General features: G+C 41.3%; 1 protein-coding gene across 1 annotated transcript in view; it reads right to left on the reverse strand.

The window, feature by feature from the left end:
- The window catches only part of nbeab (neurobeachin b), a 359,639-nt gene that overhangs the window by 259,786 nt on the left and 72,108 nt on the right, over positions 1-27,745 (reverse strand). Inside the window, exons 2-4 of the mRNA XM_055196954.2 lie at positions 6,622-6,853; positions 1,545-1,645; positions 885-980 (exon numbers count right to left, since the gene is read on the reverse strand). Of these exons, the coding sequence (XP_055052929.2) occupies positions 885-980; positions 1,545-1,645; positions 6,622-6,853 (429 nt within the window). The remainder of the gene's footprint in view (positions 1-884; positions 981-1,544; positions 1,646-6,621; positions 6,854-27,745) is intronic.

The raw sequence follows: 27,745 nt of genomic DNA on the forward strand, positions 1-27,745 counted from the left end.
GAGTAAGAATAACATTGATTTAAATTCAGAAGCGTACTTTTGTTTTGTCATGTTTTCTCGCGTGCCTCACATGCTCTTCTGAGTGAGCGGCGGCAGAGTGCTACAAAAAGTAAACACAGAGGGCTCGCGGACATCGATTTCTGCGTGCTCGCGCCAGTTTGTCTTGTGGGACTGCAACGTGTTTACAAGCGTGAATTACGGTTCATATAGCTCAGTTTTTTGGCGCGATTAACAACGTAAATTAATATACTGGCAAATAAAGTAAAAACTTAAACTTGAGGCACAACATAGGACACTGGGTACAACAGATTTACACTGGGGCACGTACAACAGTAAAAGGCGTCTAGACGCCCCTGGTTGGCAGGCTTATTACAATGGATCCAATTCACAATTCCCATACCCTGCCCATTTACCTTTAAAAACGGTGTTTAGAACCATCCTCCCTTGTAAAACAAGTCACAGTATGAAGATGGACCGGGATGAAAAACAATTTCGTTATTTTCGTTATTCGCTTCGACGGCTCCCCGCTCTCCACTTTGAAGAGTTTAAAACTAGCGCTATGATTGGTCGACGTCGTCTTTTCCCAACAGGTTGCTGCCCAATGCGGTTACACAGATAGACGAGTTGCCTAGTGCGCAAATGCACAGACAGTTTAACTCAAAGCCACCAAAGGCTTTTCGCGTATTTTGAAGTGACAAATCGTAGCAGCGTAGTTTGATGTCTAAATGCGTATCTGTTACGCAAAATGCGTAAAGGTTGGCAGGTCTGCCTTACTGATAAAAATGCTGATGTGTCAAATACTTATTTTCCCCTGTCTATCTATCTATAACTTGAAATGCAGGTGCACATTATAGTGTAAGTAGAATATGTAAAATAACACTCACCGCTGCACTTCGCCCTGGGAAGTTGAAGAACGTGTCTGGTCCATGTCTCTGTGCCATCTGAGTGAGGACTGACAAAAGTTTGACAGCATGCCTTGGCTGTGAAGACACAAGAGTCACTCATTACACTTACATTTTAATGGTAAAAGAATTCCCACTCTTACATGCAGAACTATAAGTAAGCCAATCGTAGTTCCATTCCACTGAGAAATGTAAGCAATGTGGCACTATTACAGCAACATTGCTCAGAATAAATGTTTGAGACACTCTACAAAGCTTAACTTCAATTGCAATGTGTTTGCAGCTCTGATCTTATAACTAAGGTATAGTCACATAATTCATCCCATCACTTCATTTTTAGCCTTGTAATAAATTGTCCCATTGAAGGAGGGGTCCCTGTTCAAATCTTTAAACTCCAGTAGGGTACATCACTCTATCCAAAAAGTTATTGTGACAACATCCTTGCTGTGTTGTCTGGCATAAGTCGATATTATGTCGATATCATTTCACTCTGGAGAACAGTGAATCAATTGCCGGGCAGGCTCGGTTCGCTTTGCGGTTGATTGCTCGAGAGGTCTAAAAGACTCAACGTTTTCAACAGTGGTGAGGCTAACAAGCCGTTGGAGACCCTGCATTAGTTTTCACTTATTTTCACAGACTTACCCACAATCCTCCTTCTCCTCTCAGCGTGCTGAAGAGCAGTTTGAGTTCTTTGACGGTGATACTGTAGCTGGCAAGAACTCCCAGCATGTCCACCAATAGGTCTGTTCATCAGCATCATGGGAATGCATACAAACAGACAGACAACTGAAATTAGATTTACTGAAGTGGATATACAGAACACATCTCAACAGCAACTATATTTGGGGTGCAGGTGTGCAACATACAGAACACATTGTATCATAACACAATGAAAAATAGGAATTTCACAGTTAGAATCGAAGGAAGACCGAACTCTGACAAACAGACACTTGTCCTGTCTGTGGTGCTGGTGGACGTCAGTAAGTATGCTCAGTTGTGTTGTAGCTCAGTTGTGTTCCTGTACCTCAGTTGTTGCTTAGTTGTGTTTGTGTACCTCAGTTGTGTCGTAGCTCAGTTGTGTTCCTGTAGCTCAGTTATGTTCCTGTAGCTCAGTTATGTTTTAGCTCAGTTGTGTTCCTGTAGCTCAGTTGTTTTCCTGTACCTCAGTTGTGCTGTAGCTCAGTTGTGTTGTAGCTCAGTTGTGTTCCTGTAGCTCAGTTGTAGTCCTGTAGCTGAGTTGTGTTGTAGCTCAGTTGTTTTCCTTTACCTCAGTTGTGTTGTAGCTCAGTTGTGTTCCTGTAGCTTAGTTGTGTTCCTGTAGCTCCGTTGTGTTGTAGCTCAGTTGTTTTCCTGTACCTCAGTTGTGCTGTAGCTCAGTTGTGTTGTAGCTCAGTTGTGTTCCTGTAGCTCAGTTGTGTTCTTGTAGCTGATTTGTGTTTTGTTGCTTAATTGTGTTCCTGTAGCTCAGTTGCGTTCCTGTAGCTCAGGTGTATTCCTGTAGCTGAGTTCTGTTGTAGCTCAGTTGTTTTCCTGTACCTCAGTTGTGCTGTAGCTCAGTTGTGTTGTAGCTCAGTTGTGTTCCTGTAGCTCAGTTGTGTTCCTGTAGCTCAGTTTTGTTGTAGCTCAGATGTTTTCCTGTACCTCAGTTGTGCTGTAGCTCAGTTGTGTTGTAGCTCAGTTGTGTTCCTGTACCTTAGTTGTGTTTATGTAGCTCAGTTGTGTTGTAGCTCATGTGTTTTCCTGTACCTCAGTTGTGCTGTAGCTCAGTTCTGCTGTAGCTCAGTCGTGTTCCTGTAGCTCAGTTGTCGTCCTTTAGCTGAGTTGTGTTTAGCTTATTTGTGTTCCTGTAGCTAAGTTCTGTTCCTGTAGCTCCACTGTGTTCATGTAGCTCAGCTGTGTTCCTGTACCTCAGTTTTGTTGTAGCTCAGTTGTGTTCCTGTAGCTCAGGTGTGTTCCTGTACCTCAGTTTCGTTGTAGCTCAGTTGTGTTCCTGTAGCTCAGTTGTGTTCCTGTTGCTCATTTGTGCTGTAGCTCAGTTGTGTTCCTGTAGCTCAGTTGTGTTGCTGTAGCCCAGCTGTGTTCCTGTAGCTCAGTTGTGTTGTAGCTCAGTTGTTTTCCTGTACCTCAGTTGTGTTGCTGTAGCCCAGCTGTGTCCCTGTAGCTCAGTTCAGTTGTAGCTCAGTCGTGTTCCTGTAGCTCAGTTGTAGTCCTGTAGCTGAGTTGTGTTGTAGCTCAGTTGTTTTCCTTTACCTCAGTTGTGTTGTAGCTCAGTTGTGTTCCTGTAGCTTAGTTGTGTTCCTGTAGCTCCGTTGTGTTGTAGCTCAGTTGTTTTCCTGTACCTCAGTTGTGCTGTAGCTCAGTTGTGTTGTAGCTCAGTTGTGTTCCTGTAGCTCAGTTGTGTTCTTGTAGCTGATTTGTGTTTTGTTGCTTAATTGTGTTCCTGTAGCTCAGTTGCGTTCCTGTAGCTCAGGTGTATTCCTGTAGCTGAGTTCTGTTGTAGCTCAGTTGTTTTCCTGTACCTCAGTTGTGCTGTAGCTCAGTTGTGTTGTAGCTCAGTTGTGTTCCTGTAGCTCAGTTGTGTTCCTGTAGCTCAGTTTTGTTGTAGCTCAGATGTTTTCCTGTACCTCAGTTGTGCTGTAGCTCAGTTGTGTTGTAGCTCAGTTGTGTTCCTGTACCTTAGTTGTGTTTATGTAGCTCAGTTGTGTTGTAGCTCATGTGTTTTCCTGTACCTCAGTTGTGCTGTAGCTCAGTTCTGCTGTAGCTCAGTCGTGTTCCTGTAGCTCAGTTGTCGTCCTTTAGCTGAGTTGTGTTTAGCTTATTTGTGTTCCTGTAGCTAAGTTCTGTTCCTGTAGCTCCACTGTGTTCATGTAGCTCAGCTGTGTTCCTGTACCTCAGTTTTGTTGTAGCTCAGTTGTGTTCCTGTAGCTCAGGTGTGTTCCTGTACCTCAGTTTCGTTGTAGCTCAGTTGTGTTCCTGTAGCTCAGTTGTGTTCCTGTTGCTCATTTGTGCTGTAGCTCAGTTGTGTTCCTGTAGCTCAGTTGTGTTGCTGTAGCCCAGCTGTGTTCCTGTAGCTCAGTTGTGTTGTAGCTCAGTTGTTTTCCTGTACCTCAGTTGTGTTGCTGTAGCCCAGCTGTGTCCCTGTAGCTCAGTTCAGTTGTAGCTCAGTCGTGTTCCTGTAGCTCAGTTGTAGTCCTGTAGCTGAGTTGTGTTTAGCTTAATTGTGTTCCTGTAGCTCAGTTCTGTTCCTGTAGCTCCACTGTGTTCATGTAGCTCAGCTGTGTTCCTGTACCTCAGTTTTGTTGTAGCTCAGTTGTGTTCCTGTAGCTCAGTTGTGTTCCTGTTCCTCATTTGTGCTGTAACTCAGTTGTGTTCCTGTAGCTCAGTTGTGTTGCTGTAGCCCAGCTGTGTTCCTGTAGCTCAGTTGTGTTCCTGTACCTCAGTTGTGTTCCTGTAGCTCAGTTGTGTTCCTGTAGCCCAGCTGTGTTCCTGTAGCTCAGCTGTGTTCCTGTACCTCAGTTGTGTTGTAGCTCAGTTGTGTTCCTGTACCTCAGTTGTGTTCCTGTAGCTCAGTTGTGTTCCTATAGATCAGTTGTGTTCCTGTAGCTTAGTTGTGTACTTGAACCTCAGTTGTGTTGTAGCTCAGTTGTGTTCCTGTAGCTCAGTTGTGTTGTAGCTCAGTTGTTTTCCTGTACCTCAGTTGTGCTGTAGCTCAGTTGTGTTGTAGCTCAGTTGTGTTCCTGTAGCTGAGTTGTGTTTAGCTTAATTGTGCTCCTGTAGCTGAGTTATGTTGTAACTAAGTTGTGTTCTTGTAGCTGATTTGTGTTTTGTTGCTTAATTGTGTTCCCGTAGCTCGGGTGTAGTCCTGTAGCTGAGTTGTGTTGTAGCTCAGTTGTGTTCCTGTAGCTCAGTTGTGTTCATGTAGCTTAGTTGTGTTCCTGTAGCTCATTTGTGTTGTAGCTCAGTTGTTTCCTGTACCTCAGTTGTGCTCTAGCCCAGTTCAGTTGTAGCTCAGTCGTGTTCCTGTAGCTCAGTTGTGTTGTAGCTCAGTTGTTTCCTGTACCTCAGTTGTGCTGTAGCTTAATTGTGATCCTGTAGCTCGGTTGTGTTCCTGTACCTCAGTTCTGTTCCTGTACCTCAGTTGTGTTGTAGCTCAGTTGTGTTCCTATAGCTCATTTGTGTTGTAGCTCAGTTGTGTTCCTGTACCTCAGTTGTGCTGTAGCCCAGTTCTGTTGTAGCTCAGTTGTGTTCCTGTAGCTCAGTTGTAGTCCTGTAGCTGAGTTGTGTTTAGCTTAATTGTGTTCCTGTAGCTCAGTTGTGTTCTTGTACCTCAGTTGTGTTCCTATTCCTCAGTTGTGCTGTAGCTCAATTGTGTTCCTGTATGGTTATGGGTTTGAGTCCTCAAAATGCACACAATGTTTAAAAAATATTGCTTGAGTAAGTGGCTTTTGATGAAAACATCTATAAAATGTAGAGGTTATTATTTGGAATGCATTTTCAGAATTTAATTTAAAAGAATTTTCCAGAAGACCTAATGATCCTTCCTTAAAGAAAGTTCCTGATTAAATACAGCTTAACATTTATATTTTGTCCAACATAAAATGGTTAATGAATGAGATAAAATAAAAACACAGAAAACCTGTATTAAAGCAATACTGTAACATAGTTCATGCTCACTAATTCTCTTTCATGTATTTTAATGATGTGTAGCCTATAATCAGGACTGCTGCAGAAACTTTATATGGAGCATTCTCTGCCTTTACCACTTACATAAATGATTACAATGATTCTGAACAAATGCATTGAATGGATGATTTACAGATAGAACAAATCAAAACACATTCTTTTTCGTTGTCAAAGAGCAGCTAAAATGTACCATTGCTTTAAACTGCCACTCAATCTCATTAGGAAACCTAATTAGATTTGTCCCTTGGTTTCTCTTCTGTCTAAACTTTATGATTTCCACCACTGAGAAAATAGCACTTAAATCCCCATATCCAGCACTCTCAATGCTCAATGCCACTCTGGGACTTCTAAACAAATGGAAATCTGCAAGACGCTGCCCATTTCCTCTCACACCCGCAGTTCAGAGGAGATTTAAGACCGCTATCTTTGACCTCAGATGCAATAATCAACCGTGTGCTCTATTAAACACACCGCGTGGTTTAAAAACAAGACTGTGGACTGGGTATGTGAATGACACAAGCTTTAGTAAGAGCACAGCGTGATCCGAATGACTTTAAGACAAATGTACAGGCTTGCTATGTAAATTTGTGATGCATTTTGTAATATTAACCTCCAGTAAAAGTAAGTACTGCAATGGTAACCATTTTATGTTTGTTTTGTTTACAACTTTAATTCACATTTTTGCATTAACCTTATTTTAAATGAGAAATTTCCCATGCATTCTTGTAATTAATGTGAGGTCATTAAAAACATAACACATAACAAGTGTACAAGAATTATCAAATGGGTGAACTTTCCAAAGTATATCATTCATTGAAGTCAAACTTGTATTTTAAATCCATTCAAATGTGTGCAAAATGACATCCGTTATTTTCTAGACATTTGGAGTCAGATAGTGCACATATTTCATTCGAGAGCCGTTTAGAAAGTAATTCCGAACCATTTTTACAGCTCTAGAAAAATAGGAAAGGAAATGAATTTTACAAGAGGTCACTTGTAACCCTTCAAAATGGGGTCAGACGAAGACCCCTCTTACCTGCGATCATATCATCCACAGAGCCGATCTTGAGCAGCAGCCTCTGAATGAGGCAGATCTCAGTGCTGGTCTGCAGGTTGCGGACACTTTTACGCAATATAGCCGTAAACATGCTCCAGATTCCCGCCTGGCAGGTGACCTCACAGTCTTCCAGGAGATCCAGCATACAGATGATGCCCTCGGCATCCTGGATGATGAAGTTTACCTCCAGGTCGAACTCGCCTCCAACCAGCTGCATGAGAATGAAGGGTTAAATATAATTAGAGGAGGGAAAAGCGAAAGAGATTAGGAAGAATCATTATAAAACAATCATCATTTAAAAGAAACCTCAAAATCTATCCCTAGAGGAATGCAGAAAAGTTCTCCTTTTGGTTATAAACAATAACAATTACTATTATTATAGTCAATAATTGTGTTCTGTAGCTTAAGAAAGCATGAAATTGAAGATTTCGAAACCAGTCAGGGCTGCACGAGAAGACTTAAAGCATCTTTTTCGAAGAGCAGCGATGCACACATGTGGAAAATAGAGCCTTGAATCTCCTGGTGGTTTATATTAAAAAAACACTATTAAACTCTGCAGCTCCGCTTTACTCCTTAATACTTGTTGTTGCCACCCGGAACGTGAATCAAACCACACATCTGATGCTTTAGATCAATGATGGGTTTTAACTTAGAAATGGGTGAGGGGATTGTTCTGTTGGCAACATATAATTTGTGCATAGTTCGGAAAATAAAAACTACCACTTTGATTCAATAAACAGAGTCTACTGTACTCATTTCTCACTAGAACAGCTGATGGACAATATGGCAACCACACTTTTTTCACAGCCTTGACGAGAGATTTGCATGTGATGGAGCTGTGTGCTCTCTAATGTGGCATTCACACCAGACGCGGAAGAGGCGGCAAGCGTGAGTGATTTAAATGTTAAGTCAATGCAAAGATGCGGATAGGTATCCTGCGGCTCGGTACACGTGAATGGCGCGGTGCGAAAGGGGGGGAAAGCGCGGAAGGCACGGTGCATATTGAGCATTGCAGCGGGAAACGTTCGAGTTGAAAAATCTGAACTTTGGCGGATATTTACACCGCGTTAACCAATCAGGAGCTTGCTCTAGTATTGACGTCATTACAGAGAGCGAGCTGAGTCGCAGAAGCCCCTCCCATGACCGCGTGGATTTCCGTGTGAATGTCTCAAATGGCTAGAATTTCACACGCGAATGAAGCGAGTAAACTCAAAAAGTGTCCAACTTGTGTTTTTGCCGCCTCTACCGCGGCTGGTGTGAATGCCACATAACAGGGAGAACCGCAAGAAGAGAGGCAGAAAAAGTAAAATATAAAACGTTGCATCTAAGAAAACGCTCATTCGTCAGTTTGCAGTGTTTTATAAACATCCCAACATATGCAATGACTGACAGTAAAGACGACAACAGCTACAATTAGAGCACAACAATGCACAGTATTAAGATAAAAAACAATCATAGTAGCTCACTTTAAACATTCACTTATTGAAGAAAAACTTCCCACGCAGAGTAGAAGAAAAAATATTAAAATGAAAAACACAAGCTTGCAGAATTTGTACTGACCAGATTTATGACACTTTTAGGTTTTTGCATCCTTGTTGAAACTCGAAAGCACATCAAAAACACACCGTGAATCAAAGCTGAACTCTGAGGCACGGCAGAAAAGTTTTAGTACCTAAAAGTTTTATGTTGAGGGATTTGTTACACTGACAGGCTTCATAATCGAGTGAATGCTGGGAGATGCTGCCAGATCTGTTTTAATGTAAAATTGTGAAAAACAAAATACTGCAAAGCTTGACGGCTGTTACAAATCACACAGAACCATTTTGGTTTTTGGACACTGGTGTGCATCAGTGCCTCATTTAGGGTCTGTAAAAGTCTAAAGATATTTGTGTACTTTGAAACACTTTGGGGCGGTTTCCCAGACAGGGCTTATCCTACACTGTAAAATATGCAGCATTTTTGTTAAATCAACAAATATTTTTATGCTGAATTAAAAATTTAATTAAGTTAAAGGACCAGTATGTAGGATTGTGGCCAAAACTGGTATTGCAATCACAAAACTTGTGGCTAAAACTGGTACTGCATAACACAACTGGTGGCCAATACACAACATGACAACATAAACAAAGTTGAGGGCTGCAATTGCACTTTTTAAATGACAAAATCCTGGCCAGACCACTGTAGTGAGTGATATTAGTATTTGAAATTAAAATGATTTCTTTATGTCTGGTGACATTTTATGATTAATTGATATAAATTTCTTACATACTGTTCCTTTAGATAATATCAACTTGATTTTATAAGTTGTCAACTTTTCACAAGTAGTAGATTAAATTGACTTGCAAAACCAAGTTGTTTTAACCTCATTCTGTATTTTTCTCTTGTTTTTAGTACAACTATCCAAAAAAATCTTAAATCAAGATGAGCAAAATTACCTAAAAATAAGACATGCACATCAGTGGACTAGGCTTAAAGGTATAGTTAATCTAAAAATGAAAATTCTGTCATCATTTACTACTCACCTTCAGGTTTTACAAACTTGTATACATTTCTGTGTTTGCTGAACACAAAGGCCTCAATTAAGAGAAAACGTTTCCCTGCCAATGACGGATTTTTATGGCAATCCGTATTTATGCTATTATCCATCAGGTTGCGCCCTTACCCAACTTATAAACCTGGAAGTATTCCATTCCAGTCACACGAAATTACATACCTATAGTTAAGTTATGTTTTTATTCTTTTTCGTGATACTGTCACGAATTTCCGTGTTTTCTCGTGATCGTATCTCAAATTTTTGCTTATGTGTCACTGTCACGTATTGTGATGTCCTATTTTCTTACCATTGTCGCTTCAGTTTAGGGTTAGATTTACATAAAATTACATCCTTACCCAAACCCAACTCTAACCCTAATGTCAGGCAACAATGGTTTAAAAATCAGGAAATATTTTTTTTTTAAATAAATCAGAAAAAAATAGTATAAACATATATTTAAATTGACATCCTAACGCAAACACCAAATTTAACCCTAAACCAAAGCGACAATGGTTTGAAAATAGGAAAAAGCAGTTGAGTAGGCAATACGTGAAAATGACACATAAACAGAAATTTGTGATACGATCATAAAAAACGCAGAAATTCGTGACAGTATCACGAAAAAGAATAAAAAAATATGTGACTATAGGTACATTATTTCGTGAAACTGGGTAGCGTATTCCCTTAGGGCAAACGGTTCAAACTCCATGTATTCTTTGAGGATCGCTCTGAATCTGATCTCTATCAAAAGTCTTTCACAAAAATTATCCCTGCTTTTTGCTCAAAATTTTATATTTTTGAAGAAACTTACCCATTTTTAAGAGGTGATTAAAAGAGAACAAATGAAGGGAGAATTAAACGTTTTTTTTTTCAGTTGATATATTGTATGTTTATATATTTAAAAAATTAAGAACATTTTCTGGAATGCATTACATTTTTGAAAATCATAAAAATGCTGCCACTGTCTGGCAACTTAAAAAAAAAAACGTTGGCTGGGAAAGAGCAGGAAACAGGAGCCCCACTGACTTCCATAGTAGGAAAAAATACCATGGAAGTCAATAGGTTTGGTTACAAACATTGCTCAAAATATCTTCCTTTGTGTTCAGCTAAACAAATAAATTTAAAAAAGTATAAAATAACTTAAGGTGAGTAAATGATGAGTCTCAGATTGCTAAATTAAGAAGTTTCTGCATAAAGATCTGCATAAAGAAACTATTGTATATCAATTCAGCGACAAGCACGGAAGAACTTGAATAGATGTATTTCTGTTTTAAAGAAAACTCAATGAAGTGTAACGGCATATTGAGATTCCAAAAAAGGGTTTAACTCCCAAATTACATGGAATTGCAGTCACAGAATCAAGTACTGAATAATAAAATCATCCACTTTTAATGACATCAATCGATCTAAATTAGAAAAAAATCCCTATTTCTTTATAAGAATTTAATCATGTTTTACTAGTTTTTTAAGCATCCGTGCACTGAATGTTAAGTTTAGCACTGAAAACATTCGACCACGAAAAAACTATACATGGTTGTTTTTTTAATAACAGCCACTTAAGAAAACCAATTACAGTTTTTCTCAAGCATTAAAACAATAACATCAAATAAACCACACAGTCCTTGTAGTCTGTGATTATTAAACCGAGACTGCAACACATCATTCAACCCAACACGCCAGAACATGCAAGGCCAAAACCAGTAAAATCATGTTAGCGTGTAGCTGCCTATTCCACACAGCCTCCCTTTTAATGAAAGCATTCAAGAGCAGATCTTCTCATACACTGATGTGATGTGTTTAATTGCATGCTCACATCCCGGGAGTAATTTGCATCCATTGTGCAATGAGAGGTAAATAAAAGAGCAAATCGCCAAATTTGACACTCAGAAAGCTGTACCTCTCAGGCCGAATATGAGTCAATAGCAAAGCTATAATCTGCTTTAATTTGCATTGAGTTTTCAGTGGTTATATTAAAGGTTGAGAGCTGCTACGACTCAAAACACTCACGTAAGAAATGCTGGCCCTAATTGAGATATTTTGATATAAACAGCTACTGATTTACTTTAAGTGTTATAAGTGCATATAAGAGCCACTGATGCTTAACACCTGGCATCAAAGAGGATTCGATTTAAAAACTGAACTGATAATGCAACCTGTTATCTGTTACATTAGTGTTATCAAGCCTTTCAGTTTGTATTTATTCTTGGAAGTCTTGTTCTTGTAATTTCAGAAATAAAACAGCATTGGTGCATTGGTGTTTTACATGCTAGAGCAGGTCAAACGTGGGTTTTTCAAATTATCTCATAATTAAAATATAAAAGGTACACATCTGTACCCTAATGCTGCATATTAGGACATTTTTAAAGGGTACCATCCCAGTGACAGCTTTCGTACCTTTATTTCTGAGAGTGTACTTCATAATATGCATTAATTTACCTTTTCTGTAGCACTTTATTTTACAGTATGTATACTTACCTTGTACATATATGGTAAATGGTTGTACTTACAGACAAAGGTGTGGTACTTACTTCTAAATATCTACGTGGTAATTAAATGGTATCATTACTGTTCTTACCAGTGGTACATACTGGGTATTATAATGACTATAGTTATTATAGTAGTTATTTAATTCTAGATAAGTACTGGGTAATACCAGATACATAGTATAGGTATACTGTAACTAACAAGAAACACTACTGTACTTACAAATGAATGTCCAATATAGTGTTTAGTACTAACAAGCAAGTGTGGGTTAATGACAGGTACTTATAGTGTACATAAATGATAACTAATAACAAACCCTACTGTAATTACATATTGTATTTACATGGTAAGTGTTTAGTACTTACAGGCCTTTGTAATTAATGACAGGTACTTATAGTGTACATAAATGATAACTAATAATAAATCCAACTGTAATTACAAATTGTATTTACATGGTAAGTGTTTAATACTTCCAGTCCTTTGTAATTAATGACAGGTACTTATAGTGTATGTATATGATAACTAATAACAAACATTACTGATGTGCCATTTTGTACTCAGTATCTTTGTACATAATTGTAGCCTTTAAAACCAACAATGCATATTATTTTATGGTTTGACTGGAAGGTCCTAAGCAACACTTTATTTTACACTCCTGTTTCCATGGACGTACTCGTGAATGTACCCAGTAGTTAATGCATACGTTATTTAGTGTTTGGGTATAAATGGTACAATAAAGGACAAAGATACAGAGTAGAAAAATGGCACATCAGTAATGTTTGTTATTAGTTAACATATATGTACACTATAAGTGCCTTTCATTAACTTACACTGGCCTGTAAGTACTACACACTTACCATCTACAGTATATACAATTTATAAGTACAGTAGTGTTTCTCTTTAGAGACACTATATGTGGTCAACGTACACTGGCCTGTATGTACTATACACTTACTGTGCACATACAATTTGTAAGTACAGTAATGTTTGTTATTAGTTATCATAAATATACAATATAAGTACTGTCCTTAACCCATACTTGCCTGTAAGTACTAAATACTTATATTGTACCTTCATTTTGTAAGTAAAGTAGTGTTTCTTGTTAGTTACAGTATACCTATATTATAAGTATTAGGGGTGTCAAATGATTAATCGCGATTAATCCCATACAATATAAAAGTTTGTGTTTGCTTATTGTATGTTTGTGCCCTGTGCATAATTATTATGTATATATAAACACACATTCATGTATGTATTTAAGAAACAATTACGTGTATATTTATTTATATTTTTATATAATTTAAATTATATATAAATAAATAAAAATATCTCATGTAAACACAAACTTTTATTCTGTATGGGATTAATTGCGATTATGTGATTAATCGCGATTAATCGTTTGACAACCCTAATAAGTATGTATCTGGTATTATCCAGTACTCATCTAGAATTACATAATATAGTAACTACCAAGTATGTACCACTGGTAAGTACAGTAATGATATCATTTAATTACCATGTAGATAATCAAAAGTAAGTACCACACATTTGTCTGTGAGTACAACACATTTGCCACATATGTACAAGGTAAGTACACGTACTTTAAAATAAAGTGCTACCACATTTTCTCATAAACGAAAATTGTCTGATTGTAAAGTTTCTTGGGATTAATCATTATCATCATCATCAAAAAAACCTATTCTATAATTCTACAAAAAAGTAGGCGTCTTCCCAGGTACTCAATAACTTTGTGATCCACAAATTTTCAGGGACCCATAAAAAGGTTCCTTAAACACAGCGGCAAGCGTTGAATCAAATCGATAAAGGAAATACGACCGCTTGTGGATTTCTGTCCACTGGATATTAGTGTTAATCCTAACCGGCCAGAAGGTTTTAGTTTGTCAGTTTCAATTTCTCTTAGAAAGAAGCTGAGAATGAGTTTTGGTAGGAGGTGAGGTGGATATCAGCAGAACGTTGAATCTGCTGAAATGAAATGGGAGTCTTAGAGGTAATTAAATGTTATGATGATCAGGCCATTTATTAGTTTGATTAGCTTTGCTTGGATAAACACATTTTTAAGGAAGTTCACATAAAAGCCACATTCTGGTATAAGCAGTCGGATGCTGTATAATTTATGTGCATTAGGTAAATACTGAATGAACGCACATAAACTGCAATAGAGGGTATCACAGTTTGATGTAAGCATAAAATACAAATATTTTCTCTTATCTCAGCTTGTGCAGAGACAACCAAAAAAGAAAGAAATGAGTAATGAGAAAATAAAGAAAAAAAATGTTAACTTTCCATCCAGCCACCAATATTACCTCAAACATAGGTGAGTTAACAACAGAATAGGATTTTTTTTTCCAAAAAGTTTTAAACTTAAAAAAAAATAGTAAACATCAAACACCCAATATAAAGTCCTTGTGAAGTTATTTACAATTTAGCAGCCTAATAACAGAGTTGAACACACACAAACCAGTGTGGCATTCATGCTTTTAAAAAGATAAAAAATCTTTTATTCTGCACTGTTTTTCATACAAATGATAAACTAAAAGTACCAGACAATTTTTGGGTTATTACTATTCATAAATACTTGAAGCTTACAGGGTTTTCAATGCTGTAATCAAAATATTGTAAGAAAACATCCTAAGCTGAATGTGTCATACAACTAAAATGTTTCCTTGTATAGTGTGTTTGTCAGTAAACAAAAGCATTTTACGAGTTCGCCTCACTGACAATAAAGTGGGACTGCTAATATGCGTGAGTGGCGTGCTGTCCCGGGGCGAAGGTTCCGAGCTCGGGAAATACCCCCCGAGTTCGGAACGTTCGTCCCTTGACCGGGGAAGGAGCCCCGGGCCTGGGGCGTGCCCTGACCCGGGTTATCCCCGGTGCTGAGCTAAATGTACGTAGTGAGGCGAAGGGGTGGAGGTGGGTTTGCAATAATGTCCCAGAGAATTGAGGGTAAGGACTCTATGATTATTTATAGAGCTGGTACTAAGTTGTTGTGTTGATTAGTGATTGATAATCAGCCGTGTTCATTGCTTAATCATCGAGAGCCAGCCGTGTTCATTGATTAGTGATTGAGAGCCAGCCAAGTTCATTGATTAGTGATTAAGAGCCAGCCATGTTCATTGATTAATGATTGAAAGCCAGCCGAGTTCATTGACTGATCAGCTCCTCCCAAACCTTGTTTATATAAAACATCATTTTACGAGTTCGCCTCACTGACAATAAAGTGGGACTGCTAATATGCGTGAGTGGCGTGCTGTCCCGGGGCGAAGGTTCCGAGCTCGGGAAATACCCCCCGAGTTCGGAACGTTCGTCCCTTGACCGGGGAAGGAGCCCCGGGCCTGGGGCGTGCCCTGACCCGGGTTATCCCCAAAAAGAGCAGGTGGTGCAGGACAGCCGCCTGAACAACAATTCCCCAAAGAAGGCTGGCTTGAGAAGGCGAGGTGCTGGCCCTCATTGGGGAAAATGCTGAAGTAGAGGGTAGAATTGAAAAAGGCAGCTCTGGAGAGCGGGCACTGTTGAGAAGTGCTGTGAATAGGTTGAGAAGGATATATGAGGTGGGGCAGAGGCCTGGACCCAAAGGCTGTAGTTTGAAGAATATAGGGGGCTCCGGGGGAGCAAAATCTGCTGCTGCCAATATGTAGGGAAGGGAGAAAATTGTACTCTGAAGAAGAGCGGGGAGTTTTTAAAGGTAATAGGTGAGGTAGTGCTGTAAGGAGCAAGGTAGGACTCCAAGGGAGCGAAGGAAGCAGTTTGTGCCCTGAGATGGGGCTGTGCTCTAGAGGAGCCAGACATGAGGTAGTTGAGGAAGAAGAAAACTCCAGAGGGAGCAGTACTGCTTAGGCAGCGATAGATGCATAGATTCTGCTGGGCAGAAAATGTGAAGGAAGCACTGGCCCCTGCGGGGGCGGTCGCGCTGCGATACGGGCTTCGAGGTTGAAATAATCTGCTGCGGCAGATCGAGGAAAAGGCACGGGCCCCTGCGGGGGCGGTCGCTGCTGCGATACTGGCCTGAGTTGGAAAGGGAAGGTTTTATTGGCAGAGCATGTGAATGAAGCACTGGCCCCTGCGGGGGCGGTCGCAGCGGCGATACTGGCTTCAGAAGTCGACTGCTGCGGCAGATCGAGGAAAAGGCACGGGCCCCGGCGGGGGCGGTCGCTGCTGCGATACTGGCCTGAGTTGGAAAGGGAAGGTTTTATTGGCAGAGGAAGTGAAAGAAGCACGGGCCCCTGCGGGGGCGGTCGCAGCTGCGATACTGGCTTCAGAAGTCGACTGCTGCGGCAGATCGAGGAAAAGGCACGGGCCCCTGCGGGGGCGGTCGCTGCTGCGATACTGGCCTGAGTTGGAACGGGAAGGTTTTATTGACAGAGGAAGTGAAAGAAGCACGGGCCCCTGTGGGGGCGGTCGCTGCTGCGATACTGGCCTGAGTTGGAAAGGGAAGGTTTTATTGACAGAGGAAGTGAAAGAAGCACGGGCCCCTGTGGGGGCGGTCGCTGCTGCGATACTGGCTTAAAAAAGGCATCTGCTGTGGCAGAGAGTGAAATAAAAGCTTGGGCTTCTGCAAGAGTGGTCGCGCTGCGACAGTTGTTGTTATCTGAGAAGGAATCTGTTGCGGTAGGGCTGTGTAAGATTCTGATGAGGGTGTCAGCTTGAGTTGCCGGTACTAGCTTCTGCGGAGGCAGGGAAGACGATCGAGGGTGATGATGGGTTTATGTGTGACGGTTGATCTTATGTCCGTTTGCTGGGCCGTGAGTGTTTGGTGGGCTTCTTTGATGGAAGCACGATCTGCCCTGATGTAATTTTTTAAAGCTTCCGAAGACCAGCGGCCTAGGGTTTGTATCTGGGAGTCTGGGAGTCCTTTTTGAGCAGCTGTTGTGGCTGCTCCAATGCGGAAGGAATGACTTGAAAATTCATGGGGGGGGAAGCCAGATGTTAGCAAAACTTGTTTTAGGTGCTTCTGAAACCAAAAGCGGGTTACTGGGCGGTTGAATTCATCCCCAAAAAGTGGGTCGGAAGAGGATTTAATCTGGTGGCAACGGTAGGAAGTGTAAGCTTTGAGAACTTGGTATGGTTGGATGGGAGTTTGAATTTTGAAAATGTATATGTGGTGTCCTTTTCTCATTTGGTCCATCTTGCTGTGTTTGATAAAAAATGAGATGGTTTCGTCATCTATTATGGCTAGATCAGAGATGGTTGGGTGTAGGTTTGGGTCAAAGGTGGCTGAAACAGTGAATTCTGAACAGCGGAGGAAACCAAAAAAGGCTAACACGAACATGGCGTCTAGGGTTCGGGCAGTATGTACTGAGGAGTAGCCTTTGCGAAGAGTGGCTAGACATTTTGAAAGGATTTCTATGATTATGGGTAACCTGGGATCTGGACTCTTGGGTTGGGTTTTTTCAATACCTTTTAAAAGCATGGCGGTCTGGGGATTAGTGATAGCAGTTGAGGGTGAGCCTAACATTAGTTTGTGAAAAAATTGGATTCCCGCTCATATACCCTTTAATTGTGCTGATTCGAAGGTGTTTGACTTTATGCAGGTACGATATGAATGATGTTATGGTAAGTAGAGAGAAGTTGGCTAAAGGGATCTGGTGTAAATGATGGAAAGTTCTGAAGCTTCTCCAAGCTGTCAGATAGGTTTGAAGAGTTCCCATTGAGACTGCTTGGAGTATAGTATCTAGAGAGGTGGTAAGAAGGTCTTTGAGTGGATGATTTAAGGGAATATTATAGTTGAATAGGGAGGCACTAGTGTTGGGTGAAGATCCGCTTCTGATGCCGGCTGCCTCAATTTCTGCGAGGATCTGTTGCCTGATGGAATTGATGACAGGGGGAGGTTCCAAGGCCAATGCGTTGGGTGGGATGGGCATTGGTGCTGCGGTAGCCAGCGTGAAAGGCTGACGGGTCTGGGGAACAGAATCAACAGAAAAAGAAGCCGCTGGAGCCACTTGCGGAGGCAGCCTCACGCTTTGGGTCGATCCGTGGGCGAAAATATCAGGTTGAAAAGTCATAGAGGGTGCCGGGGCCTGACTCGTTAGCGGAGGCATCCTCACGCTCTTGTCGGCTCCTGCGGCAAAAACCGGGGCCTGACTCGTTAGCGGAGGCATCCTCACGCTCGTGTCGGCTCCTGCAGCGAAAACCGGGGCCTGACTCGTTAGCGGAGGCATCCTCACGCTCGAGTCGGCTCCTGCTGCAAAAGTGGGAGAAATGTGAGAAGGAAAAAAAGATGTGGCCGGCGCTGCTGCTGAACGCAACCCCGTGTGATAGAGAGACGGAGGGGCAGCAGGCCATTGGCCGGGAGAAGGAAGCGGCAGTGGGATGAGCAAAGCCGTTACCGAGCTCGTGTTGGCTCCTGCGGAAAAAATGGGAGAAATGTGAGAAGGAAAAATAGATGTGGCTGGCGCTGCTGCTGAACGCAACCCCGTGTGATAGAGAAACGGAGGGGCAGCAGGCCATTGGCCGGGAGAAGGAAGCGGCAGTGGGATGAGTGAAGCCTTTGCCGAGCTCGTGTCGGCTCCTGCGGAAAAAGTGGGAGAAATGTGAGAAAGAAAAATAGATGTGGCCGGCGCTGCTGCTGAACGCAACCCCGTGTGATAGAGAGACGGAGGGGCAGCAGGCCATTGGCCGGGAGAAGGAAGCAGCAGTGAGAGGAGCGAAGCCGTTGCCGCACTCGTGTCAGCTCCTGCGGAAAAAATGGGAGAAATGTGAGAAGGAAAAATAGATGCGGCCGGCGCTGCTGCTGAACGCAACCCCGTGTGATAGAGAGACGGAGGGGCAGCAGGCCATTGGCCGGGAGAAAGAAGCGGCAGTGGGAGGAGTGAAGCCGTTGCCGTGAGCGGAAGCATGTTCGCGCTGTCTGGCTGGCTTGCTAGCTGACTCGCTTGTGAGCTGGCTGCTGGAGACATCGGCGGGCGACCCAGGCTAGCTGATGGCTTCATGCGGTGTCTTTGAGACCTCCGTGTTTTCCCTGGTGTCTTTCGGGTGTACGGTGTACTCCGTGCTTGCAGAGACGAGGAGTCAGAGCTTGCTGTCACGGCTGTTTGCGGGGGTTGAGTAGCCCTCCGGCTATCGCGGAGTAGGCTGAACAGTTGCGCCTTTGTTTGTTTACATGAGAATGGAATATCTGCATTTTCAAGAGCTAGTTCGAGGCCTAGGATGGACCATTTCTTGATGTCGGGGATTCCTGGAGAAGCAGAAGCGTATGAAGATGCCGGTGATGGTGGGGAGCGCCTCTGCGGGGTGCGAGGAGACGGTCCTTTTCTCCTCGGGATTCGTGTAGCAATGCGGAAAGATCGCCCGGCCTGTGGGGATGCCTCGGGCTTGATTGAAACATCCCGACCGCTGTCGGAAGGCCCGAGATAATCCTGTGTGGTATGGTGAATTTCCTGTGCTGGGTTTGTTTGACTGGACATCTTGCAATAATGTCCCAGAGAATTGAGGGTAAGGACTCTATGATTATTTATAGAGCTGGTACTAAGTTGTTGTGTTGATTAGTGATTGATAATCAGCCGTGTTCATTGCTTAATCATCGAGAGCCAGCCGTGTTCATTGATTAGTGATTGAGAGCCAGCCAAGTTCATTGATTAGTGATTAAGAGCCAGCCATGTTCATTGATTAATGATTGAAAGCCAGCCGAGTTCATTGACTGATCAGCTCCTCCCAAACCTTGTTTATATAAAACATCATTTTCAGTGCACACATTGGTGTTTTTAAAGTAGCGTTTGATACAACGGAACGTTTAATTGGCATGCAAAAGGCATGCAGTCTTGATGGCAGGCAAAATTGTGCATTGGCTCCAAATATGTTATTCATACATATGCGGTGTCTAAAGTCTGCATATTTTTCTAATCTTTTTGCCTTCAAAACTCAATAAGAGTTACAGAGACATTGTAGATACCATCGCCAAGCGTAACCTTCCTCTGATCTTAACAGATAAGCTTATAATGCAGAGCCGTAAAAGTCATCACCATAAAGCTCAAACCTACGTAACCATTGTTTCCTGAAGGAAGGGAACAGAGACTTCACTTCCCAATTTCTTTGTTCACAACGTGACGTTGTAGTGACCGACTGAAAGGAAACGTCTCGGTTACGTACCTAACCCTCGTTCCCTGAAGGAAGGGAACAGAGACGTCACGTCCCAATTCGTTGGCCACGGCGTGACATCGTAGTGACTGACTGAAAGGGAACGTCTCGGTTACGTACATAACCCTCGAAGGAAGGGAAGATAGACTTCACGTCCCAATTCGTCGGTCACGACGTCACGTTGTAGCGACGGACTGAAAGGGATCTTCTTGGTTACGTACGTAACCCTCGTTCCCTGAAGGAAGGTAACGGAGACTTCATTTCCCATTTGGTCGATCACGACGTGACGTCGTAGTGTCTGACTGAAAGGGAACGTCTCAGTTACGTACGTAACCCTTGTTGCATGAAGGAAGGGAACGGAGACGTCATGTCCCAATTCTTCGGTCATGACGTGACATGGTAGTGACCGACTGAAAGGGAACGTCTCGGTTACGTACATAACCCTTGTTCCATGAAGGAAGGGAACGGAGATGTAACGTCCCAATCCGTCGGTCACGACGTGACATCGTAGTGACCGACTGAAAGGAAACGTCTCGGTTACGTACGTAACCCTCGTTCCCTGAAGGAGCGCAACGGAGACGTCACGTCCCAATTTGTTGTTCACAACGTGACATTGTAGTGACCGACTGAAAGGAAACGTCTCGGTTACATACGTAACCCTCGTTCCCTGAAGGAAGGGAATGGAGACGTCACGTCCAAATTTGTCAATCACGGCGTGACATCGTAGTGACCGACTGAAAGGGAACGTCTTGGTTACGTACGTAAGCCTCGTTCCCTGAAGGAAAGGAACGGAGACGTACGTCCCAATTTGTCGGTCACAAAGTGTCATCGCAGTGACCAACTGAAAGGGAACGTCTTGGTAATGTACATAACCCTCTATCTGTGAAGGAAGGAAACGGAGACGTCACATCCCAATTCGTCTGTCACAACGTGACGTCATAGTGACTGACTGAAAGGGAACGTCTCGGTTACGTACGTAACCCTCGTTCCATGAAGAAAGGGAACAAAGATGTCACATTCCAATTCGTCGTACACGAGGTGACGTCGTAGTAACCGACTGAAAGGGAACGTCTCAGTTATGTACGTGACCCTTGTTGCATGAAGGAAGGGAACAGAGACGTCACGTCCCAATTTGTCGGTCACGACATGACGTTGTAGTGACCGACTGAAAGGGAACGTCTTGGTTATGTATGTAACCCTTGATCCCTAAAGGAAGTTAGAGGAGACATCACGTCCCATAGTGACCGACTGAAAGAGAATGTCTCGGTTACGTACGTAACCCTCGTTCCCTGAAGGAAGGGAACGGAGACGTCAAGTCCCAATTCATCGGTTCATGACATGACCTCATAGTGATCGACTGAAAGGAAACCTCTTGTATATGTATGTAACCCTCGTTCCATGAAGGAAGGGAACGGAAACTTCGCGTCCCAATTCGACGTCGTACTGACCGACTGAAAGGGAACCATACAGGTACCAAGAGCTTTTAAACAAAGGCCAGTGATGTTTTTTGTACATTTTTCTGTGAGTGTAAGGTAGCAATAGGATAAATGGTGAAAGATTTCATTTCGGGTGAACTATCCCTTTAATTATATCCTTTTAGGAACACTAAACCATAATTGATGTTTAGCCAGAGCTTCAAAGCTAAACCTTCATATCCACAATAACCGTCAGCATCTACACTCCTATTAAAATGACCACTTTATAATAAAGATTGCCCATTAAGCAATACTCAGATTCTCATTTGCATACATACTACATCAGAGATGAGTTCATGAAATGGTTAATGTGAGGTCATGACCAGCTCTGACTATGGAGCCTACAAAACAATCCATTCACAAGTTGATATTTGAAGAATTACCAGCTCGGGCACTGCATTCATGCCCGGAGCGAGGAGGTTGTGATTAGTAAATGCAGCGCTTCAATCTGGTCGACCAATTCCAAGTATCCTTCTCCATCCACCACTCTCAGCGAGCCTGACTAGTTGGGATTCAGAGATGCTCGGTTGCCATGACTACGTGTAGCACAAATCAGACTTTAGCCATCATTTTCGCTGTGGCTATGAACAGTGTGGAAATAAACAGCGCTGATGTCCTATTTACCGAGAGTGATGGTGAGTGGAGGACGCAGGCGCCGATAAAGACCTCTCCAGGGAAGAGCAGCTCCTCTGTCTTTTATATCATCTACACATTTGTCGAGCAGGATAGAGAGATGCCTGGTTCCAGGCGATAAAAGCACAGCACCAGTGGTTGAATCTGTGTTTTTTTGCATATCTGAATCTCACTGTTTGATCAAACCCAGTGAAGAATAACTTTCCAGGAACCTCGCTAGTATATGGAAAAAGGGTGACAGTGTAATACTTCTTCAGAGATGAAAAAGATGTTTATGGGAATGTATGCAGCAGGGTTCACCTCTTGTGGATAAAAATATGGTACTGCTTTTTCGTTATAGTATTGAACAGCATGGTGCCTAATGGTTTGCAGAAGGTTTGCAGAAATATGTGAAAACTTGAAATTGCATTTATCTCCAAAGAAACCCTATGGTGCTTTAAAAACATTGCTCTGTGAAACCAATTTAATATAAATGGTAATTTCGACAGATTTGACAAGATTTCATTAAAATACACTTGGTTAGTATCATCATTAAACTAAGAGCCTGTTTACACCTGGTATTAATATGAAGAGTTTCGTTGCAAAACGAGATAAATCCATTTTTTAACATTTTTGTCAAAACATGTTTATTATTATGTTATCATGTTATTATTTTGTTTTATGGTGCTACTTAGCTGTATTTTTTAAGTTATGAAGGTTTAAATCAAAACAAACCAACTGCAGTTCAATTGAAATTAATAGGAATGCAGAACCAAAAAACAAGATTTCTGAACAATTAAAAAAACCGGTGGTTATCTCGTTTTGCAACGAAACTCTTCATATGCAGTTTAGTCGAATAACAGGACCATCCCCTCAAAATATTTAGGACTGAAGCGTTCAAAAGTGGATAAAAGAGATGGATTAAAACACCAGATGTGAACGAGCATGTCTCTCTTGTCCACTTCTGATCCGATCAATCAAAATGAATCTTTATTCCAGGTATTAACAAGTGACAAAACTACCCACCATTGTCAGAGAAAATGGTCAAAAATGGTCTCAAGCTGTCACTGGGGCAATGAATACATTTGGTATCAATAAGTACCGCTGAGGTACCTGTATAATATGACCCTTTTAGGTGCAAATATGTACTTTTAGAAAGGGTACTGCCCCAGTGACAGCTAAGAAACTTTTTTTTTATCTTTTTTTTCTTTTATAGCTCACTTTTATAGCTCAGTTGTTTTGCTAGAGTTCTAACTTGTGTTTTATTTACAATAAGATTCAAAGTAGTCAAAGATGTTTGTCCTAAAATTGCTTGGGGGAAATACTAATAGAAACAAATGAGACAATTATTAAAATAAGTTAAGAATTATTTACTGTATATCACCAAGTATAATACATATTAATACAGTAAATAACTGTAATTCACATTTTTCTGTGACATCAAACATCATATACAGTAATTTATTGTATTTTTAAAAACCCTTGAAAATGTCTAACGGTCTAGGCTATAGTTGAAAAAGGAATCTGAATTTGGGTAATTTTGTGTTGAAAAGTTTGAAATCTTAAATATATATTGACGTTTGATTGCAGACTTGGCAAGTCTGAGCTCAGTATGTGACATTGTTGAGATCTCGTATTAAACTCTGTATAAAGTGATATTAAATATGTGTTCTGAGTTTGTGACATCACAGAAAAATTTTATTAACCACCAGAAAAATTTGAATGATAAAAAACCTGCCATGTAAATAAAATAAGTTAAAAGCGTCGGAGCTGATGGTGTAGTAGACAAGTGCGCCGACATATGGTGCAGACCCGAGTTCGAATCCTGGCTCAAGGTCCTTTGCCGATCCCATACCCCTCTCTCCACCCTGTACTTTCCTGTCATCTCGTAATTACTGTCTAATAAAGGCAAAATGGGCCAATAAAATAATATAAAAAAAGTTAAAAGCTGGAAAAAATTAGCTGCATTCTCTGCTCTCAAACAATGTGCTCGCTGTCTGCGCTAAAACCACGGCCACTGGCGGGAAAGCTTCCGGTGTTACGAGTATTAAAAAAGAATTCGAAGTCCTTTAGTATCATCACATCGAATAGATATTCACATAAGGTTCACCTGTGAAACCAAAAATCTTGTAACACCGTCCCTCTAAACTTCCAAATACCTCTACAACCTGAATAAATGCTAGTGATTGTGTTAGGGGCGGAGCCATGCTCGGTGACTCCAGTGCATCATCAAGCCACAGTGAAAGCCACGCCCAAATAATCCTGAACACAGAAATGTATAAAAGCTGTTTAATGGTGTAACTCCACAATTTAAGACTACATTCACAGTCTTTGTAACATAGTTCAGCAATACATTTCTAACATTTCTAACGTGTTTAGAAACAATTCTCTGAAATGACTTTACACAAACTGTAATGGACTTTAGATTAAACTCTAATGGAGATTTCTTGTTCTTTTTCTCAGTAGAATTATCAGAAGCAATGAAACTTAAGCAAAAGTTTCCATTTGCTCTCCTTTTATTAATCTCATTGATGTCCAGGAGAAATAATTGGGATATTAAAGAGATCTCATCTGTGATTTTTCACCTTTATGAGCCATACTGGCAAACATTGGCAGGCAGACGGCAAGAAGTCCTTATACATTCTGTGACGCAAGCTCCCTGGAGAAAACCTCAGAGGAAAGAAACCTGCCTGCAGTATTTCACTCTCCTCTACCTTTGGACTGTCAAAATGTCACAAATAAGAAGGTCAGGACAAAAGACGGATGAGAGGGGAGGAGATCAGACACACAAATCAACGTATTGTTTCTGTTGCCTCATTCATTTGGGTTAATAGTCAATGTTTCAAACATCAGGTCCTTTGAGATCATGTTGAGCATTTAGGATAAAAAGGGAAAAAAAATGGAGCAATGTTTGTAGCCAAATAATATTTCAGCACACTGACTTCCATAAAATTGTTTTCTGACTATGGAGTGAATGACAGATTTTCATTTTTGGGTGAACTATCCCTTTAACTGTTAGAGCAGCTCTATATAATGTATCTCAATGGAGCTGGTGAATGTTATGATTTCATAATCTAGATGATATTTATATGTATTTATCACTTTTTATTTAAGACTCACCTAAAATAAAAAGGAAGAGTTAGATCAAGGTTAAAGCCCTTGATGTCATCACTCTCTTAAACCTGCTTAATACACCCAGTCCATGATTTCAGACACTTCTTTGTTTTGAAGCTTCGCCAGCCTTCTCTCATGAATGTGTTATCTTAAAATCCCTCATTGATCTTGCAGCTGACAGCATATAAGTTTTAATTGAATGCCTTTCTGACTCATCGCTCAGCATTCGTGGCCAGTTGTCAGGTCCTGCCTGGGAAAATATTGTGGTCTGCATTTTCACGTCTGCTCAAAGCAGACACATTACGCTAAACGTTATTATTGCTTGTCTGCTTTCCATAAAGAAACGCAGCGTGATATGACTGAACGCTTTTACTGAGCTGTTTGCTGAGAAAGATTAAATCCGATGCATGAAGTCAATTCGGTGCCTGCTGTAATCACAGATGCCTAAAACCGAGAGATAAACAATAAAGGGGAAAACAAACAGCAAAAGTCACTAAAGCCAAAAAGTAAATATTGGCGAAATTATTATGCAAATATCTTCAACAAGAAGTGCATGCTTGCGCCGCAATCACAGCCTAAAAACATCATTACATATTGTATTTTAAACTACATTAGAATACATCACAGTGCCCTTATTTATTTAATTTTCTGAAACAATATTCATATAGTCATACTTTATCATCCCTCGCCTCACTGGGTGCCGAGTTTTATACTTCACCGTCAAAACCATCTATGAAGAGCCGATTCCAACAGCGCAATTATTTCCTTCAAACAGCCAATTATCTCCAATGTGCCGAGCTCTTGGTGGCACCATGTGCTGTTTTTCTGTTTTATCCGAGAGCAGGTCCATCTCACGCAGTGAATGCTAATGCATGGGGACGGAAAGGAAGGAAGATGGGAAAAGAACTTCCTGACAGAGACGGTGAAAGCAGGTGCTCTTCCTGAGTCTCAGAGGCAGAAAACAGGGCGAAATGTCAATGAGAATTTGTGGGCGTGTGGTCTCACTTTCAGAGATGTGGTAATTATCTGAAGAGCTGAATGAAAGGGGCTAATGGACAACTTCTCAAAGGTCAAATACGTTTTATAGTGAGAGACAAACGTGAGACTGGACACGAGGAACCTTGAAGTGTCAGATGGAAATTCTCCGGATTTGAGGTGAAATTTTTAAGAACAAATCTTAAACCTTTAATGCTATGACTATGAATTATGTCAGGAGTAATCCGTTCTGCTCCTGGCGAGCCACTGTCCTGCAACATTTAGTTTCAACCCTAATCAAAATGGCCAATGTATGGTAACCCATATTTGGAATGTGTCTTTTGCATTTAAAGGGACACTCCACTTTTTAGGAAAATATGCTCATTTTCCAGCTCCCCTAGAGTTAAACATTTGATTTTTACCGGTTTGGAATCCATTCAGCCGTTCTCCGGGTCTGGCGGTACCACTTTTAGCGTAGCTTAGCATAATCTATTGAATTGACTTTGCTGCTGTAACATGGCTGCATGAGGCCCAATGATATTACTTAGTGCCTGAAAATAGTCCCCTGCTATTGAAAGTTACCAAGGGGACTATTTTCGAGGAGTGCGTAATATCATTGTGCCTCCTTCATCCATGGTACGTCAGCAACGTCCTTGATTATTACGCCTGAATGAGAGTATAGTTCCTAGCCATATTTGCCTAGAAAATCACAACTTTTAATTTTCCGTCAGTCTTAGTACACGATGTAACTACAGAAGAGTCAAGTTTTAAATAGGAAAAATATTAAAACTCTTTGGTTATTTTGAGCGTGATGCTAATAGTCTAATCAGATTCTATGGATTATGCTAAGCTATGCTAAAAGTGGTAGCGGCGCCAGACCCGTAGGTCAGCTGAATGGACTCCAAAACTGCAAGAATCAAATGTTTAACTCCAGGGGAGCTGGAAAATGAGCATATTTTCAAAAAAAGTGAAGTGTCCCTTTAAGCCATCCCAGTGAGTAGTGAACACACACAACACCTGAAGCAGTGGGCAGCCATCACTAGCGCCCGGGGAACAACTGGGTGAAAGTTGCCTTGCTCAAGGGCAGTTCAGTCATCGCCTGCTTAGGAATCGAACCAGCAACTATAAAATACATATACGTATACACATTATTGCAGCTTGTACTTGTTTTACTGCTTGTACTCGCCCTGTACTCTACACAATGATAATAAGGTTGAATCTAATCCAACAAAAAATAAAATGCATGTGTTTGAAGATGGCTTCGAGCACTCATTTTAGGTTTTTTAAATGGAATGTAGACTCAAGAGTATCCAGCAGGATTGTCACAGTGCATTTCTAAAAAACTGGGAACTCTATTTGATATGACAGATAAAAGAGCAGGCAGCCGTCTATAGCAGACTGGTGAGAGACTTCAGCACTATGGACAGCTCCCAAATCTCAAATTCTCCTCAAGCTGCAGGCTGATTCATCTCCAAACACTAAAAATCCCACTGAAATCAGTGTGCCACATGTACTCTATTTACCCCATCTGCTGTTTACTGCTTAAATCTGCCCCAAGCTGATGTAGGGCACTCACGGGCTGCAAGAAATCTTTTTGTAGGGCCTGTGGTAGTCTGGAATCACAGCAAAAAAACTGAATGAAAGTATCAGCATGCAGAACTTTCATCTGTAAAATACATAGCTTATATTCAACTTTAATACAGATGGGAACCGTCAACTCTGTCCTTCCCATATTTCATCATCGTTTATCACAATACTTCCATAGTATTTGTTTTCCCTACTCATCATTTATCAAAATTTCTTTGTGCTCATCAGAAAA

Source organism: Misgurnus anguillicaudatus, chromosome 24 (assembly GCF_027580225.2).
Source record: "Misgurnus anguillicaudatus chromosome 24, ASM2758022v2, whole genome shotgun sequence".
In the NCBI taxonomy this organism is placed as follows: Eukaryota; Metazoa; Chordata; class Actinopteri; order Cypriniformes; family Cobitidae; genus Misgurnus; species Misgurnus anguillicaudatus.